This window comes from Anomaloglossus baeobatrachus, chromosome 5 (assembly GCF_048569485.1).
Source record: "Anomaloglossus baeobatrachus isolate aAnoBae1 chromosome 5, aAnoBae1.hap1, whole genome shotgun sequence".
Taxonomy (NCBI): Eukaryota; Metazoa; Chordata; class Amphibia; order Anura; family Aromobatidae; genus Anomaloglossus; species Anomaloglossus baeobatrachus.
Window position 1 is genome coordinate 53,214,951 of NC_134357.1, and position 18,889 is coordinate 53,233,839.

The 18,889-nt window shown below is 44.4% G+C and overlaps 1 protein-coding gene across 1 annotated transcript in view; it reads left to right on the plus strand.

The window, feature by feature from the left end:
- The window catches only part of OAT (ornithine aminotransferase), a 39,771-nt gene extending 21,739 nt beyond the window's left edge, over window positions 1–18,032 (plus strand). Inside the window, exons 3-10 of the mRNA XM_075352263.1 lie at window positions 3,213–3,437; window positions 5,721–5,816; window positions 6,567–6,694; window positions 12,906–13,028; window positions 13,105–13,233; window positions 13,514–13,627; window positions 13,710–13,854; window positions 17,518–18,032. Of these exons, the coding sequence (XP_075208378.1) occupies window positions 3,213–3,437; window positions 5,721–5,816; window positions 6,567–6,694; window positions 12,906–13,028; window positions 13,105–13,233; window positions 13,514–13,627; window positions 13,710–13,854; window positions 17,518–17,678 (1,121 nt within the window). The 3' untranslated portion in view covers window positions 17,679–18,032. The remainder of the gene's footprint in view (window positions 1–3,212; window positions 3,438–5,720; window positions 5,817–6,566; window positions 6,695–12,905; window positions 13,029–13,104; window positions 13,234–13,513; window positions 13,628–13,709; window positions 13,855–17,517) is intronic.
- The last annotated feature ends 857 nt before the right edge of the window (window positions 18,033–18,889 follow it).

An 18,889-nucleotide genomic window follows, 5' to 3' on the forward strand; every position in this document is an offset into this window, starting at 1 on the left:
CTGCTGGGAAACAAAGCCCGTAAAGACCAGTTTTAATAACTTTGCACCCAGTTTCAATAATGTTTAGCCTCCAATACATCCATTATAGTGAAAAATAAGATACAAGTTGGCTCAAAAATAGAGAACCTTTTTGCTACACCATATGCAGCACTGGAGGTGTTCTTTCCAGGAGGACTGTTTCTTGGAAAGTCCATATATATAATGCAACACCGGTATCATATGGCGACACATGACCTTCAGTGGTATGTGTAATCCAGGACGGGGCGTGGGACGTGACTGCTGTGCACGAGGTTTGGGACCCAAATACGTTAAACACCTCTATGATGCGATATATGTAGTCACCCTTTCTTCTTTAATGCTGTCTTACATTAACATATTTAGTATTCTTACTAATTTGGGTATTAAAGGGGGGGGGAGATTAATTAAACCTTTCAAGATGGTCCATCTAATTAATTGCATGACCAAAGTATCGCCTAACTAAAAGCCTAGAGGACCAGCTATCTCTCCCCTTTCAGTAGTAAGTAATTTTCCCTGAAATAAGCATTTTGGAACATCTTTTTTTTCTTAAACTTTGATGTGCTCTGTTATTCCTCCTGGAAATGTCATTCCTGTTATTCCTCCTGGAAATGTCATTCCTGTTATTCCTCCTGGGAGTGTGTGCATGAAGTGACCTCTGGCTTTCATTACCCCTTATGTAAGTGTATGGTGCCTCCATGTTGTGTGTAATGCCCAATTTATTCACACATTCCCAGGAGGAATAACAGAGGAACGGCACAATGTAAAAGCATTCCCCCTGATTTTATTATTTCCTGGGGAATTCTAGTATTTACTAAAATGTGAAAAAGTGAATGGATTTATTTAATTTTTTTTTCCTTCGTAAATGGGTATTATCAGATGGTGCTTCTATAGTACTAGCAATTTATGCTAACATTTCAGCCATTCTTAATATTAAAGGGGATATTCCCATCTCCGAGGTCTTATCCAACATGTAATAATAAAAACATAAAAATAAAAAAATAAGACTTATAAAAAAAAATATAATATATAAAATAATCTTCAATTAGAAATGTAGTATAGTTCTCCTGATTAGCCATGTCTCTTACCTCATGTGCAGGGCATTGAATATATGGTTTTTACCACTAGCAACTGTCACGGAGTGGTTGTAACCATGGATACCTAAGCTGCAATGCCCAGCCCATGAGGTAAGAAACATAGCTAATCAGGAGAACTATACTACATTTCTAATTGTAGGGATTTGCTGATGTTATGCCAACTATATATTGGGATAGAATCTTGGAGATGGGAGTACCCCTTTAACTTTGTTTTGATTGTTTACTGCTTGTTGCCTTAGAGACAAACTACTGCTAGATAGCAGAACGCTCAGTGCTTACAAGCTCTTCTATTGAGCTTGTAAGCGCTGATTGTTTCCTAATCCTTGCACAGTGCTTACAGGCTAGATGGCAGCAGTGGTCTGTCTCCTATTCAACAAGCTGTAAACAAGTGTTAATCTCTGGAGCTGCAAATTTTAATACAAAGTAAATTGCAAAAGTACTTGCGTTTTTTTGGGGGTTTTTTTTCTTCAAAGACCTATCTGTTAACATCCCTATGAAGATGGGATTGACCCCTTTTTAATGGGGTTGTCTAGTGAAATATCTGTGACCTTTCTATAGTATTTGACATAAATGTCTGATAAATACTGAGCCCACATCTGGGATCTGCATCCATCAAGAAGGTTACCCCTGGTGAGAAATGGGGCTCCCAGAGATGGCACCTGCATCTGTCATTTATGGTATACCCTATGGCTCACTATTTAATGGGGTGCTTCTAACTGATTAGGATTGGGGACTATCATGAATGTCATAAAAAGACAAATGTGTTGCTGTCCACCAGATCTTCACAATGAGCTCACTGATGGATTCTTAGTTAACTCAGTCTGCAGCCAGCAACAGTGGCTATAGAAGGCAAACTGTAAAAATGTATAGACTCAGTTACAATACATTTAAAGAGAATGTGTTAAAAGGTTTTTGCTATGTAATCTGAGAGCAGCGTGATGTAAAGACAGACCCTGATTCCAGAGATAGATCACTTACTGCAAACAAAAAAATTCAATTTTCCAAAGGAATCCTGGCAAAAATAAAGAATACAAAAATCATAAAAAATGAACCATAAAGGGTAAAAAGAATAAATGAAGGGACAACTACTGTATTTTAATAAAATATAAAGTTTTATGATCAATAATAATGAAACAAATAGGCAAATGGAGAAATATCACAAATCTGGAAAGGGAATATGTAGAGGCAGATACATAGTAAGGATCCCAAATTCCCAATCAAAGGGGCCTTTTCCTTGCCTTTATCTGTGCTCCTAATAGGCAATGATCATATAGTATAGATGGATAGTAACTAAACATAATCAGTATATGAATTCCATGAGTGGAATGATAGTAAGAAATTAAATAATTAATTTAACAGCACCCTGAATACAATAGTGACCCAAAACGCCTAACGTAAACCAAGAGAGGTCTATGGTATAATCACTAGTAAATTGCAACCAATACCTTGAGACATGATGGAATAAATGGAGCCAAGGAGGACACTGAGGGGGCACTGAGGCACCACGACACACGTTTCACCCCACTGGGCTTCATCAGGAGCCTCCTTACTATGGATCTCACTCCACAGATTCCTTTTTCATATTTTTAGTGTTATATTTCTCCATTTTTATACTAATAAACATTTATATTGTATTAAAATTATTGTCCCTTGGTGTTTTGTTGTTTTTTTTTGGTTAATTTTTGCCATGATTACTTTAAAAAAAATTGAATTCTTTTGTAGTATATTTGGGGGCTTTTTATTTTAGTCTAGATTTATTTTTTTTTTTTCTGTAAGTTATGCATTACTTACTGGGCTACTTGCTGTAGTTTTGATAAAATCACTGGAGGAGGGATGGAGGAGGGAGCCTCCTGCCAGGTAGTCAAACTACACCCCCACAACTGATTAGCTCCTTTCTGCCTATGCAGTGTACACAAAAGCCAATCGGTTGTGGGGGCGAACTTGTACAGGGCTCAGCATTCAGAGAACTGGTAGATCTGCAGCAAGCAGCCTAGTAAGTGAGAAATTGCTGGAATCTGGGTCTCTTCTCTTCATGTAAATGTTGCAGGTTTGATAGGGGACATCTCCTGTGTTCTGCTAATCATGCACTGTTCCTTGCAGGGGTTTACGTGTGGGATGTAGAAGGCAGAAGATACTTTGACTTCCTGAGCGCATACAGCGCGGTGAACCAGGGGCACTGTCACCCCAAGATCGTCAACGCTTTAAGGTCTCAGGCAGAGAAGCTGACACTCACCTCCAGGGCCTTCTACAACGACGTCCTGGGGGAATACGAGGAGTACATCACCAAGCTGTTTAATTATAACAAAATATTACCTATGAACACAGGTAAGCGGGGACAAGACGTCAGCAGCCGATCCCTTTTGTTTGAGATTTCCTATTGAAGTGTATAGTTCTCCTTGAGTCGCCCCCCCTCCCCAACCCTCTTTCCAGATCCAGACACTGGCCTCGGGCACACGAGCTTATTGCATCTAGAATACAGATGGTTAAATATAACACCCAGGCTACTGCGGGACTACTGATCTCAGCATGTCGCTGTGTCCCCGGTCCAAGACTAGAGATCACGTCTTCTCTACGACTGTTTCGAAGATTGTCAACATTCTAACATTCCAAACATTACTCTAATTCTAAAGCTGCAAATTGGCTTTTCGGCAGTTACCCCCCCCCCCCCATCAATTTATGAATTGAGTGATGACCTTTGCAAAGCTTAAACGTCACTGATGAGGAATGTAATTTAAAAAAAAAAAAAATAAATAAAACACAGGCTACACATATAAATTAAACTTGCAAAAAGGTGCAAATTGGAAGAGATAAATGGTGCAATCAAAGATTCAAAAAAATACAGGAATAAAGGCAGTAATGAATAGTCCCTAGACTTCTATCTTCTGGGAACAGATTTGGTTGAATGTCTGGAAGAGTCTTCTATGTTCTCGCTTCTGTTTTGAGGATCGGTTGCATAAAATTGACCCAAACTGACAATAACCAAACCCAGATAAACCTTATCTATTCAGTCACTTTTTGCATTAGTCATACTGTATTCATGTGTAAAAGGGATTCTTTGCAGAATTGAGGAATAAGGAAGCCGGGAGGCCATAATTCTGCGGTCTCTGGTTTCGGTTTGTCTGTTTTTAGAACAGGAGGAAATCTGCTCTGCATGGTGCACTGTTTGTTCTGTACTAAAAACTGGTGAAGGAGGGAGGCACTATGCCGCTCGGTCACCGCACTCCTTCGCCAGCGGGGTGCAGGACACTTAGTGGTTTCTTCAGGCCAGTGTCCATTATACCGCTGGCAGGTGTTGTAGACACTTAAGACGCTCTCACACATCCGGATTTTCGCCGGTTTGATGGATGCGGTGCACGCCAGTACAGTATGATACAGTACAGTAACAGCGCCGCAACTTCCGGGTCACATGACAGCATGTGACCGGCGCTTGTTGCGCTGCCACTGTACTGTATACACTGTACTGCCGTGCGCTGCATCCGTCAAACCGGCGAAAAGCCAGATGTGGGAGAGCGCCCTTAATAACGCGCAACACCGGAGTTAACTTAGTCAACCAGAATAGTTCACTTTTATTTGTTATGATCGACATGGCCTTTGTTTTCTTCCTCTGTGTGGGGTACTTCTAATCGACCTGTTCCCTTCCCTGCTATCTTGGACTTTGTCCTCAAGCTCCTTGGGGTCCACGTCGTCTTCCCCCTTTCTCAATTCACCCTTGTCTAATTCTGGGATTCCACGTCTGTAAGCCTGTCGGGGTGAGCCGTAGGCTCCAGACCTCTTGAGGTTATGTCATTGTTCCCTGACTGGCCCTCGCACTGAGACTACGTCTTCCCACACTTGAACCCTCTTCTCCACTGGTCCCCTCTCGAGCCTTTCCTTCGTTCTTTTCCACCATCTGCCTCTCCTCTTTTCCACTACCTTATCTATCTTTCTAGCATCTAATCTATAGTCCACTCTCACCCCCCCCCCCAGATGGCATCTGTTGGTTCAAACATATACATTTTATAGTATTAAACAGTATAGAGCGTACGACTCATTCAAAAGATAACGATATAGAGAGCAGTGTCAAAATGAATAAAAGAATGCATATAATATCTAGTGGCTCTACCTCCTGCTGGTGCCAGGTCCCAACGCACGTTTTGGCGTGTGGCCTTTGTCAGGGGGCAAAGTTGGCTAGTATTCAACAGTCCATAAAACATAGTTCATATATACGGTAGAGTGCAGCCCCCCTTTTACACTGGCACATAGCTGACCCCACAATAATCTATGGGATTCCTCTAATTGTGCCAGCAAAAGCAGTGTCTAAAATGGATCTGTTGTATAACGTCCTCAAGACCATGTCCTTCACAGAAGTGGGAGCTTAGGTGGCCGGTTCGTTATGGAATCTGTATTGTCCGCTTAGTGTAGCTGGACTCGATCGTGTGTGTAGTCAGACCTTTTTGCTTGGTGAGCTGATCTCCTACATTAGGGGTACAGTGGCGGGGGATGTGGGGTGTAACGTGGCCATGGCACACTCTGCATGTTGGGAGTCCTGTACGTCCGGATATCACACGGATATGTTTCATCGTCTTCTCATCACTATTTTTCACTGATGTGTAAATTTTGTCTCTATAGGAGTTGAGGGTGGAGAAACTGCGTGCAAGCTGGCCAGAAAATGGGCGTACACTGTGAAAGGAGTCCCCAAGTACAAGGCTCAGATCGTCTTTGCAGGTAATGATTTAGCGGCGTCTGCTCTTGCATTGCAAACGTACAAAAAAAAATTAATTTTCACATGAAGATGACTTGGGAAGAGATCTTTATCAAATTCCTCCCAAGTATGTTTAATTTCACTTTTTTTTTTAACTTTTTTTTTTCCCTTCCATATGATTAGATAATTGAACACAATGGACATGGACACAGTTCCCATCCTTGCAGCATTTCTCTGAGCTTGTCTTGCATTGATTGCTACATCAGTCATTAATGTTAAGATTATTTTTATTATTTTTATTTTATTTTTATTATTGCGCCATTTATTCCATGGCGCTTTACAAGTGAAAAAGGGTATACGTACAACAGTCATTAACAGTACAAAACAGACTGGTATAGGAGGAGAGAGGACCCTGCCCGCGAGGCCTCAGTCTACAGGGAATGGGTGAGGGTACAATAGGTGAGGACAGAGCTGGTTGTGCAGTGGTCTACTGGACTGAGGGCTGTTGTAGGTTGTAGGCTTGTTGGAAGAGGTGGGTCTTGAGGTTCTTCTTGAAGCTTTCCACGGTAGGGGAGAGTCTGATATGCTGAGGTAGAGCATTCCAGAGTATGGGGGAGGCACGGGAGAAATCTTGTATGCGATTGTGGGAAGAGGAGATAAGATAGGAGTAGAGATATTCTGTTACAATCAATTGTCCATTACCCCTCTCCATACTGTATGGGCTGCTCTGCAGTCGTCCATCGCTTCATATCTGCAATCTTTCTCCTCTATAGCCGGTAACTTCTGGGGACGGACGATGTCGGCCATATCCAGCTCCACAGATCCCTCCAGCTATGAAGGCTTTGGACCATTTATGCCGGGGTTTAAAATAATTCCTTACAACGACCTGCCGGCTCTGGAGGTGAGTGACGTATGGAGCCGCTTCTGTCCGAGACTGTCCACCATGGTATAATGTGTATCGGTGAAATATCCATAGTGATTGTGTATGTGAGCTGCAGCTGCTCGGTCTAGGGTAGGATCGCAACTCCCAACGTGTGGAACTACAGATTCCAGCTGCAGTCAGGACCCGTACAGATGGCCAGAGCTTACGAATTGGCCATACTGTGTGCATCGGCCACAGTCTGGGAAGACTGCACATCAGAGGGACCCCTAACCTTTCTTCTTACATACCCCTTGAGTGAGGACATTACAGATGGTAGCAAATTTCCTTCTGCCAATTACCCCTTACAACATGTGGCATTAAATAGTCACTACCGTTCCAAGGGACTACAAGCTATAAAGTTTGGTTTAACACACATAGGAAACCATACCTTAAGACTCCACGTGGAGTTCAATAAGGACATAGACTCTGGTATTACAATTAAAGATATTATACCCAGGACGGATCTGCGTATCATCCCTATATTTGCTGAAATAACTATAAATAATACTACAAGGGATCACAATTCCAAATATTCTATGATTGTACCCATTAAACCTCTCCAGAGCATTCACACTGTGAGACCATATATCTACCAGGATTTGCTCTCTGTAACCAATAGAAAAAAACAAAGCCCCGGGTCTCCCCTCTTTCTCTTCTTTCTCTGCACTTGCAGTATTCACCTTTTGGAAAGTAGCTCTTCCCTTCTATGGAGTGTAATACGGCGTGAAGAAGGCCTATACTTAGGCCGAAACGTCCCCTCCACTTGTATTATTTTTCACTTATATAAAATAAAATACAAAAAATTCTTTGATTGAAGAAACAAATCTGCTGGTCTTTTTATACTTCGTCTTGAATTGAGAGTGCAGTGTTTTGAATTTGCATATTACAGTCTGGACCTTGGTCCACTCACTAGCACCTCTAACCTCTCTATATTGCTGAGTGCACACCATATATCTCTAATATAATTGACACACTTCCTATTTTTATTAATGTGTAGACTGGTGACAACTTAATTAGGATGTGAGCAAAATCTGTTTTTCCATGAAGTGATCATATTGCTCCAATACACGTTCTTATTGCCGGTTTCCTTTGCCTCCTACTACCGGTTATGACCAAAGTCTATAATAAGTATTGGTGGCAACTAAAACAGCTTTTCTGTTTTTCAAGAATATTATGTCTTCTATTAAATGTATGTACAGTGGCGTAACTAGCATTCAGTAGGCCCTGGTGGAAACGTTTGACCATGGAACCCCCCCACCCATCCCTGTCCCCCTCGTGGTACAGGGTAATTATTCTAACTATTGGCTCTTAACCTCAGCACCGAGCTTTCCCATACTTCAATATCCCAATATAATATCCGATGATATAATGCAGAGGTCCCCAACTCAAGGCCCACCAACAGTGCAGGTTTTTGGGATTTCCTTAGTATTGCACAGGTGTTAAAGTTTGTATTTTCTTCGTGTTTCTGTGGGTTTCTTCCAGGTTCTCCTGGTTTCCCTAACACTCCAAAGACCTACTGATAGGCAGTTTAGATTGTGAGCCCCAATGGGGACAGTGGTGACGACAACACTGTATAGCACTGCAGAACTAATAGTGCTATAAAAGTGAGTACAAGAAATTTAATAAACCCAGACCTGTCAAAATAGCCAGTAGTTATAGCAGAGGCTTCTCATCTGTAGACTGGCGGAACTGCTGATGCCAACGGTCAATCACAATGTCTGCTTTTCCACCGCGCTGAAACAGAGCGGATTAGAGTCTGTTGCCCTGAAGAAGCCAGTGTATCGCTGGCAGGAGTGATCTGTGACTGCACTGCTGGTGAAGAATGGTGCTGGGCAGATGGGTAGCAACTATCTGACTATTAGTGCTTAGATACATTTTGCATATACCCTTTGTAATTGGGGGCAGTTTTCTAATGGGTCATCAAACGTCCTATAGGAAGCTGTAGTCTCCCAATGATTACTTACTAGCTTTGACGAGGTGTGTGTGCCGCCCCTGCAGCAGTCGGATTTTTCAGTGTTGCCGTGGCTCGAGGGTCTCCGGACCCGGGGGCTTGGGGTCACCCAAAAATGAAAGGGAACGATTTACAGGGGATTAATGTTCGTGACTCCACCTGTGGTTCGCGGTAAGGGAAGTACCGCCGCTGCCGATGGGAGTACCCAGGGAAGATGGAGTGGGGGGGGGCAGCCAATGATATTCCCTCCACGGGTAGGGGAGGCCCCGGGACTCTGGATGGTGGAGTGTAGGAGAGCGTAGTGCAGGTTGAATGCAGGGGAGGGCAGTGTTCTCACTCAGGCTGTGTTGGTGTTGGTCTGACCATTAAGCAGACTCTTACACAGTAGTAAACAAAGTCTCTAGGTGCCGCTGCCACTCTGGGGAGCTCGTCCGGGAGTCCTCCCTGTTGGTATTGCTGATGGTTTGTAACCTGCCTCCATGCACTAGAATTTAGATGTTATGAGTGACCCCTCAGCCTGAAGCTTTCAGGGTCCCGCTCCCTACGGTTAGAGGAGCTGTGCTCTCGATGGCTGACACTTGGGATCTCAGTGGGCCGCATAAGCTGGAAAGCACTATCCCCCTCGTTGTGTTGGTGCCTTCGATCTCTGAGCTCTTGGTTCATAAAGTTCATAAAGAGACTATCCCCCACAGGTTAATTATCAGGTTGCGTGAAGCTACTCCCTGATCTAGTGTCCAGTACCCCGCCGTGCTCGATACCGGTTCGGTTACTAGATTTTCCGGTGCCGACCGTTCTCCCAAACTAAGTCTGGCACCCCTTTCTATTACTCTGCGAACGGGTCGCCGACTCCTCCAGTCCCAGACCACAGTTTGCGATCTAGCCAAAGTCTCCCAGGCAGCTCCAACTCCCAGCTCCTCACTCTGAGGGCTACTACTCAACTGACAAAGTCCTTCCCACCAGTCTGACTGACCTCTAGGCGGGCGACCCTGTTCCAGCTAGACCAACCACTGGTGTGCCTGACAGGGTGTGGTGTAAGGTGTGGCTAGGATTTGAGTGCTGATGGAGCTATACCAAAGGTTAGGATCCCAGAACCATGGGGGGTTGAGCAAAAGAGAAAGGAGTGCAGTACCCTGTGACACCCTGACTAGTTGAGGGGCGTCACATTTGTGTGTTTTGAGTGTAGTAATTCTCCATGTAGTTGAGCTGATAATGACTCCCTATGTAAACATCCTAACAATCACCCTGCAAAAGAGCGGAATGTCAATATTATTAAGGCTGACCTAAATTCTCCAGCTCCGTGGTATAGAAGGGTAATGTGCTGTCTTCCACGTGCAACTGTGTGGGACAGCGCAATCTTATTAATGATCGTCATTAGTTATCAAGTTAAAATATACACGTCTAAATGGGCTGACAACTCTGTTGGCTGCTTATCCCCTGGGATCTGGTATTGGAATGCAACATGTCAGAAGATCCCAGTACGTGAGATCGACTGATCCCACTGAAATGGGGACTTTATCGAATCGCAGATAATCTGAATTGCACTGGATGCACAACTGCAGGCGTTTATTATAAAGCTCTGTAGCACTTCAGAGACACTGGAAAAGCCGGCAGCAAATGGTCTGACTAGTCAGGCAGGTCCATGGCAGCTTTTCTCTGCTGCAGGTCTCTCCCTATGTGTGTACATGAGAAGAAACCTGTCCGGTATTGGGATGGACATAAGCACCCGGGGGAAGCAGACCTCTTATACTACTTGGTTGAGACTGTCCCTTGCCAGATTTTCAAAATATGCTTCTCTGATTGTGAGGATGACATACGTGGGGGTGTCTGTTTTTGTGTGTTTTTGTGTGTTTTTGTGTTGCAAATTCTTCCCACTTATCAGTATGCAGCAAAAATGCTGAAAGCATTGACATACTGCAGATTTAAATCTACTAGGAAACTATACTCAGTCTATGAGAATCTTTAAGTCTCTTGCACAATGAGTGTGCATTTGTTGCAAAACCTGAAGGATTTCCTGATACCAGCAAATGGATCAAAACACATTTTAAAGGGAACCGGTCAGGTCCAATATGCACCCAGAACCACGAGCAGTTCTGGGTGCATATCTCTAATCCCTGCCTGACAGTCACTGTATACACTAGCATAGATAAGATTTTTTTTTCTAATGATCTTATATTGTATGCTAATGAGCCTGGGGACTAGTCCCCTGGGTGTTGCTTCCCTTGCCATGTGGCGCCATTAGCATGTTAGTACGTCCCTGTGGGTGTGCTAACATGCTAATGAATGAACAGCATCAACTCTCTGCCACCATGGCATCCGACGGGTGATTTCGGCTCACATGACCCCAGAGTTTCGGTCATGCGCACTACTTCACTTTGAAGCCAGGACGCGTACACCCGGCTTCATAGTGCACATGACCAAAACTCCAGGGTAATGTGCACTGAGCCGAAATTCAGTGTCGGGCAGTAATGGCAGCGGAGAGGTGAGTGAGATCATCCTGACGCTGTGCATTCATTAGCAAGTTAGTACGCCCCTGTGGGTGTACTAACATGGCAATGGGGGAGACTAGCCAGGTCCAGGGGATTAGTCCCCTCGCTTATTATCATACGATAAGAGATCTTTAGAAATACTTTTTGTAAAGATCTTGATCTATGCTACTGTATACAGGGATGGTTAGGCAGGGACTAGCAATATGCACCTGTACCGCTCTGCTGCAGCCGAGCCGCTCTGATCCGGGCTCGTGTGTCGGTGGCTCGAGCGTCTCCGAACCGGGGGTCACGTCGCTCTGTAAAGGGGGCTGGCGTGTCGAGTGGGGGGTTTTGGATTAGATTTAAAGTTCGTGACGCCACCCACGGGTTGTGGTGAATGTAGGCACCACTGCTGCCGGTTACCGGGCACCCTGGGGGAGATGTTGGGGGCAGCTTGTGATGTTAACCCCTCCGTGGGCAGGGGATGGTGCCCCCGGGGCCCGGTTGGTGTGGTGCAGTGTCGGTGCGCGGGCCCAGTAGTACTCACTCGGAATAACACACGGGAGTCTCTGGTAAACCAATCTGTTGATAGTCTGTGCCCGCAGCCGATAGCTTCGGTCCCCAAACGGTTGGTGTTGTCTGTCTTCTCCTGCACCTTTTTGTAGATTTTGGACAACCGCGCTTCAGCGACGGGAGTCCCGCTCCCTGGCGTGTACGTCGGGAGAGCCCGTTGCCCGCAGGCGCTGGCCCGGTGGATCTTTTGGCCCTTGGCGGTGGCCGTTATCCGGAATCGGTGGGCTGTTGCCTTCTTTCGCGACTTTGGGTGGGAAAGGACCTAGAGTCCAGACCTCAATCAGTTAATTAACGGGGTCCAGTAGATTCGGGACCGCGTTTCAGGGTCTGAGTACCCCCACTTGTGCTCCGGTTTCTAGCTGGTTCCCCGGTGCGGTACCGGCGGGCCCCTACCCTGTCCACCAGGACTGTCTTCCCGGCTCCTGCAGACGGCCACCACCATCTGCCTCCTGATTAAAGTGCCCGGGCTCCTACCCAGGGCACAGACAGATTTGCTCCTCCACTCCACTTCACTGTCAAAACAGATCTCTCCTTCAACTACTCCTCTCCTCCTCTAAAACTCACCTCTGTCGATCTGCACTTGTTTTCCTGCCTCTGGGCATGTGAACTCCTGGGGGACGTGGCAAACTGCCAGGCTCTGCCCCCATGGTGTGGACATCAAACCCAGAGGGAGGTAACCAGGGTTTTAATGGGTTGGCTGCTGTCACCTTATTTGGGGATGAGTGTAGTGCATGGGGCTAACTGACTACCTGGCTAGTCCAGGGCGTCACACACCCAGAACTGCTCATGGTTCTGGGTGTATATTGTACCTGACAGGTTCCCTTTAAGTCACTTTAAATCTTGAGGTTTATATATAGATGGTGATGGATCTAACCCCAAGATGATGACTTGTTTTAGAAGATTTGTTAAACTAGATATTATGGACACTACATGGTTCCTGTCACTGGTTTGGTTTATGGCTTCCATCTTAGGCCGTGTTGCTTCCTTGCCAACAAAAGTAAATCCTTAGTCAATCTCTGTCGGGGTGTACAATAAGTGTGAACTTGTATGCTTGTGTGTGGTGTGGATGCTTCTTCATGCACATTGTCCAGGCTCCATGTGGACCTCTGACTTGAGTTTGTACTCGTCGCATATAACTTCTACGCTCACATTTAGGATAATGTTATCTCTTACGGTGGACCTTTTTTTTTCTCCATTTTAGAGAGCTCTCCAGGATCCCAATGTCGCTGCGTTCATGGTGGAACCAATTCAGGGCGAGGCCGGAGTCATTGTGCCCGATGAGGGTTATTTGACGGGAGTGAGGCAGCTGTGCTCGGCACACAATGTAGGTGGTTTTCCTACACTTTATGACTCTTCGGACATCTCTGATGAATGTGGCTGAGCTCCATTCTTTTCTATAGGTTCTGTTCATTGCTGATGAGGTGCAAACTGGCTTGGCCAGAACCGGGAAGATGCTGGCCGTGGACCATGAGAACGTCCGTCCAGATATCGTGGTGCTGGGAAAAGCCCTTTCAGGAGGAGTTTATCCTGTAAGTGTATATGTAGAGCTACCTCCTTGTATGTCTGCAGGGTGACTGGTGAGGACTGGTTTTAAATGGAAATCCTACCTGGACCATGCTGGTGTAAACCACATGATGGAGGCTGTGTTGGGTGAGTGGGAGTCTATGGTTACATTTGGCGCATGCAACAGGAGTTTTCTGTTCTGTCGTTTTTCCTTGGACTGTCCAGGATGTTGTACAGGTAGTAATCCTGTTAATGAGGAATCTTTGGTATATAATTTTTATTTATTTTATTTTTTTTCTCCTCCAGGTCTCGGGTGTACTGTGTGATGATGAAGTGATGCTCACTATTAAGCCAGGAGAACATGGGTCCACATACGGAGGCAATCCTTTGGCATGCCGGGTGGCCATGGCATCTCTAGAGGTATATTACTGGTCATTACTGATATATCCATGTCCCATGTTGCTTTGAACATCACGGTCACTGGATTTATCTGTTTTTATAGGTCATTGAAGAGGAGAAATTGGCAGATAATGCCCGAAAAATGGGTGAGCTGCTGCGAGCAGAACTCATGAAAACCCCCTCAGACATTGTCACGAATGTGCGAGGGAAGGGATTGCTGAACGCCATTGTCATCAAAGAGACGAAAGGTGAGATGTTCTCCAGTCACTCGCCTTACAAGGGTTTTTGGGTGGGGAAAGTTTGGCAGGCTTTTCAAATTTTCGTCTCCTGTTTGCATTGTGGTTTGTCTATCTTAGACCATAAACACCAATGCCATAACCAATAAGGGGGGCTTAATACATAATACCACATTTAACCACCAAGAAAACGAATGCAAGACAATTAATACTCTTTTAGTCAAAAAGATAAAACGCAATACGCAAAACAGAATAAACCAACCCAAGAAAGATGGATGGTATTTGATATGGGGGACCCGGCACCAACCCTGATAGAGGACTTATAATAATGAACTGCATAAATAGGACATGAGACACAGATAATCAAAAGAATACAAAGTCCTGGACGTAGTACTTTGGTTGTGAAACGCGCGTCGAGATACTGCACTATTACCCTGGCTCTTGACTCTATATGCTGGTAACATGTTCTAGGTTTTATTTTACATTGTCAAAACATGATATAGTTATATAGCCTCACACTTGTGATTGATTATACAATTTAGGCTCATAGCTCAAATATGGTCTAAGTGAACATAGATCTTTTATATTCTTTAAATTATCTGTGTCTTATGTCCTATTTATGCAGGTCATTATAATAGGGTCCTCTATATCAGTCTGAGTTGGTACCGGGTCCCCCATATCAATACAATCAGTCTTTCTTGGGTTGGTCCATCCTGTTTTGCGTATTGTGTCTTTATCTTTTTGACTAATAAAGAGTATTAATATATATATTGTATATTGGCTTGCATTAGTTTTCTTGGTGGTTAACTTAGACCATAGTTACATGCCGGACCCTTGCATGACATATGCCATTGGTACTGCATTGTCTCATCCTGGGGTACAGCGGGGACTATCTTTGTGATTGTTCCAATATTAACTCATCGTCTCACCGGGAGGTGAAGGTGGTTCAAAATTTTGGGGGCTCTAGACTGCAGAGAGGCATGATGCCAACTAAACTAGGGGTGGGGAGGTCACTTCCAACATTTCAAGACTGGATGAAAATGCAGAAATGTGATGTGTCCTCCATAGTCTGTGCGTGATGCACAACGCTGGCCATCCTGTGCCCGCACACTTGATCACCTGCCAAAATGGTAAAGAGGTGCTCACATAAGCAGCAATTTATCAGGAAAAATTGAAACGACATTGAAATGAAAAAAGGCAGCGGCCCAAGCATCCTCTGGGGCCAATTTAGTCCGTATTATAATGGGGAATGAGGTTTCCTTGAAACTCTTGTTTCCTGATTATCTACCTCCCTAATCGGGCTGGTTATCGCCTGCCGACTAGCATCCAATACACTCATCAGGAGAAATAATTCTTGAAGATGAGAAATCCTCGTTCTTGGTAGCGAGTCTCCCTGTATAGATGGGGCTGCCGGGAGCCATTGTCATCTTTGTGCCCAGAACAATCATGGTGCGTGCATTAATTTTTGGTCTGTCTTAATAGGGCATTAAGCGACCCTTGATCGGCTTGCATGTTGCATCATTTAACCCCCGCAATCGGTCTATATAAATGGGGCCCCAAGTCATATAGAAAATGCCATGTAACTGGTCAGCTACCTCTAAAATGGTCTTTCAAAAAAATGGCCAGCCAAAAATTGTTCGCCTTTTATAAACACCAGCACTAATCCAAGCCACAAAATTCCTTAGGTTTATCCAGTCATTGATAAAATCCAAATCCAAAAAGTACTGCCTGGATTTTATCAATTACTGAATAAACTGAAGGAATCTTATGGACGGGATTAGTGATTTTCTTTCTTGATTTTTTTTTTTTTTTTTTGATGTTGCACTGAATAGATGAGCTGATTTGTTCTGTTTCCTTAATCTTTCGCCTTCTCCTTATTTATCTCCCACCCAGTTGTGCGCTGTTCCCAATGTGCAGCTGTAGAGACATGAGCATCACACGTTAAGTGTCATCCACATACTGTGTACACTTTTTAACTTTTGCCTGGAAACTGACCAGCAGTGCAGACTTTTACATACTGAAGAACTTAAAGGGAACCAACCTGCAGAATTTTACCCTATAAACTACAGGCGGTCCCATAATGGCGCTGGGATGCTGATTTTGAAATGATACCTTTTAGTTGTGAAATCCGGGACTTGAATGCAGAATAATCTTTGTTCATACTTGAAATGGCGTCATTGGAAAAAGCTTGAGCATTAGATCTAAGCCACACGGCATGAAAATCTGACCGAGTGGAATGCGATAAAACATCGCATTCAACTCGGACCAATATTAACCTATGTCCCAGCACCCATGAACGATTATATTCTCGGCCCCAATCAGACCGAGAAAACAATCGCAGCATGCTGCAATTGTAATGCGAGACTTTCTCTCACACCCATTCAAGTCTATGGGGCAAGAGAAAGATCATACTGCATTCGCAGTACATCGGTGTACCTCGAGTGCAGGGCGAGAATGGCAATAGCCGGCTACGGAGGAGAGAGGGAGATAAATCCCCCCCTGCCCTACTCAGTGCCCGCCCGTCCTTCCTCATTGCCGGCCCGTCCCCCGCAGCTGAGGTCAGATTGCATGATCGGACCTCAGTGGCAGTCACTTGCATGACACTCGGCTCCTGCTGTGCTGCCAGCGCGAACAGTGTCATGCAAGGATCGCATTAGTCTGTGTGGCCCTGGCCTTTGGGAGGTACTTTGTGGGTCGCGTCCTCTGTATTGATTCCTCCTCCTGCCTTGTCACTTTCTTAATTTGTGCACTGCCGCCATTATCTCTGGAGGCATATTGCTATTGTGACGTTGTCTTCAATAAAATGGCAACTGAATCAGTGCATGTGCATACTGAGATCTTTGGCTGCATTTTATTGACAACACTCGGTGGTGGCGCATGCGCTGATTATACTTTTTTTTTTTTTTTTTTTTTTTTGTATCCGCGCATGCGCCATTCCCGCTTAGTCCTCTTCAGTGTCCTCAATAAAATGGTGCCAGTATGTGCATGCACTCTATCCTGGAAAATTTTACTGGAGACCACGTCACAATAGCCATGCGCATGCGCTGCCAACAGTGGTAATGGTGGTGGTACTGTGAAATTAAAATAAAGAAAAGCAGTTAAGGCAGGAGGAGAAATCATAAGAGGACCTGAGCCATAAAGTCCTGCCCTGATGCTCAAGCCACTGCTCCAATTTCTGAATTTTGAATGAGTAGTATTCTGGAATCAAGCCTTGTATTTCACAACTAAAGGGATCATTCTACTCAGCATCGTAGCGCCATTATGGCACCACCTGTAGTTTATAGGGCAAAAACCTGCTGGTTTGTTCCCTTTAAATTAATCTCAAGCTTTGTGCTGAAATCTGCAGGGAGGATTTATATCCCAGGCTGACCTAATCCGTCACTTTCTACATTTCGCGCCATTCCATTTGTAAAATATGCCGCCTATTAGAGTACCAGTATCTGGGGATATTATAAGCAATGCGGATGCTGAAGGGGAACGTCAACACAGCCTTTAAATCTACATGGTCACATTTTTGCTGTGACCTTTTTCTTTTTGGTTTCCGCAATACAATGGCTGCCACCTAGTTCTGCCGCAGAATTTATTGCGGAAATGCTGCCTAATTGATCAGTCCTGTAAATCCGTCAGGCTCTGGTGGCTTGTCCATATTAATGGTGTCACTTTTTTGTTTTTTAGATTGTGACGCGTGGAAGGTATGCCTGAGGCTCCGAGATAACGGACTTCTGGCCAAGCCCACCCATGGAGATATCATCAGACTGGCCCCACCGCTAACCATCAAGGAGGACGAGATCCAGGAGTGCACTGAAATCATCCACAAGACCCTCCTCTCCTTCTGAGCGGACATCGCAGAGTCTTGTATTCCTCCATACTGCTTTTCACATGGTTGTACAATTGAATTGGATACTCCCACCATTGAGTGTTACTAAATTTTGGTCCAATGGACAGTGTGCCCTCTACTAGACTGGTAGTGCTTGGCAATGGCTGGAAGGCGGCAGTGATGGGTAATGGACCGGTGTGCCATCGTGAGCTCACACAGCCCTCCATGTATTGAACATTTGCTGGTGTTTGTATTTAGTGCTCAGTTCTTTGTCTTGTATTTATAGTATAAAGGTAGATATTATTTAATATTATAGTTTATAACCTATTTTTTTTGCTTCTGAAATGTGAAATAAAATATTATTTCTCCGAAACATTGGCCTGGACTGTTTTTTTTTTTTTGTTTTGTGTTTGTTTTTGTTTTGTTTGTTTTTGTTTTGTTTGTTTTTGTTTTGTTTGTTTTTGCTTGTGTTTTTGCTTGTGTTTTTGCTTGTGTTTTTGCTTGTGTTTTTTTTTTCTAGCGGTGATTTCCAGCCTCGGGTGTCAGACTGGGAGCACTGGATTATTGAACTGGTCTGACATGAATTACAGTATTGTAATATATGGTATAAAATGGGATTTCTTCTAGGTTGCAATTTCATGGCATTTGTGCCCCTGTGTAAGGCCTACCTTTATTGAGGCTACAGATGCCGTTCGTCTATGGTAAGGTATTGGTGTACAAAATTAACCATTTTAAGCAAAATAAAGTTGGAGATAGTAAAACCCTAGTTGGGTACATGGGTTCAGGGCACTCAATAAACCCATAACCAATTTGAATTATTTCATATCTTGGTTCAGTGGTTAACGTTTGTGTAGAAAATGTTCCAGTGACCAATGGAGGGAGGATTGTTGCACATAAGGGAGTTGTCGGACATCATTTTCACCTTGGAGGTGACTGGTGCCCATGACTTTACCGGCTGAGACTAGTGCTCCATTAGAAGTGGTCAGGCACGTCTTCTAATGCAGAAGGCACATGTATAGGTTTTGTGCACTTGACTCGGCAGATGCGTGCGGCCGAAACGTCACTGCATCAGCCATCCCAATGTAGAACTAAGGGGCACCAAACACTACCCCCTTTAGTAGCACATAATGTAGGCCCTTGAAGATGGGGGATAGACACTAACAGTGTGCCATTTGGGGGGAACAAGCATTTTATCTTCACATTCATCACTCCAGCACTTTGTTTTACTGA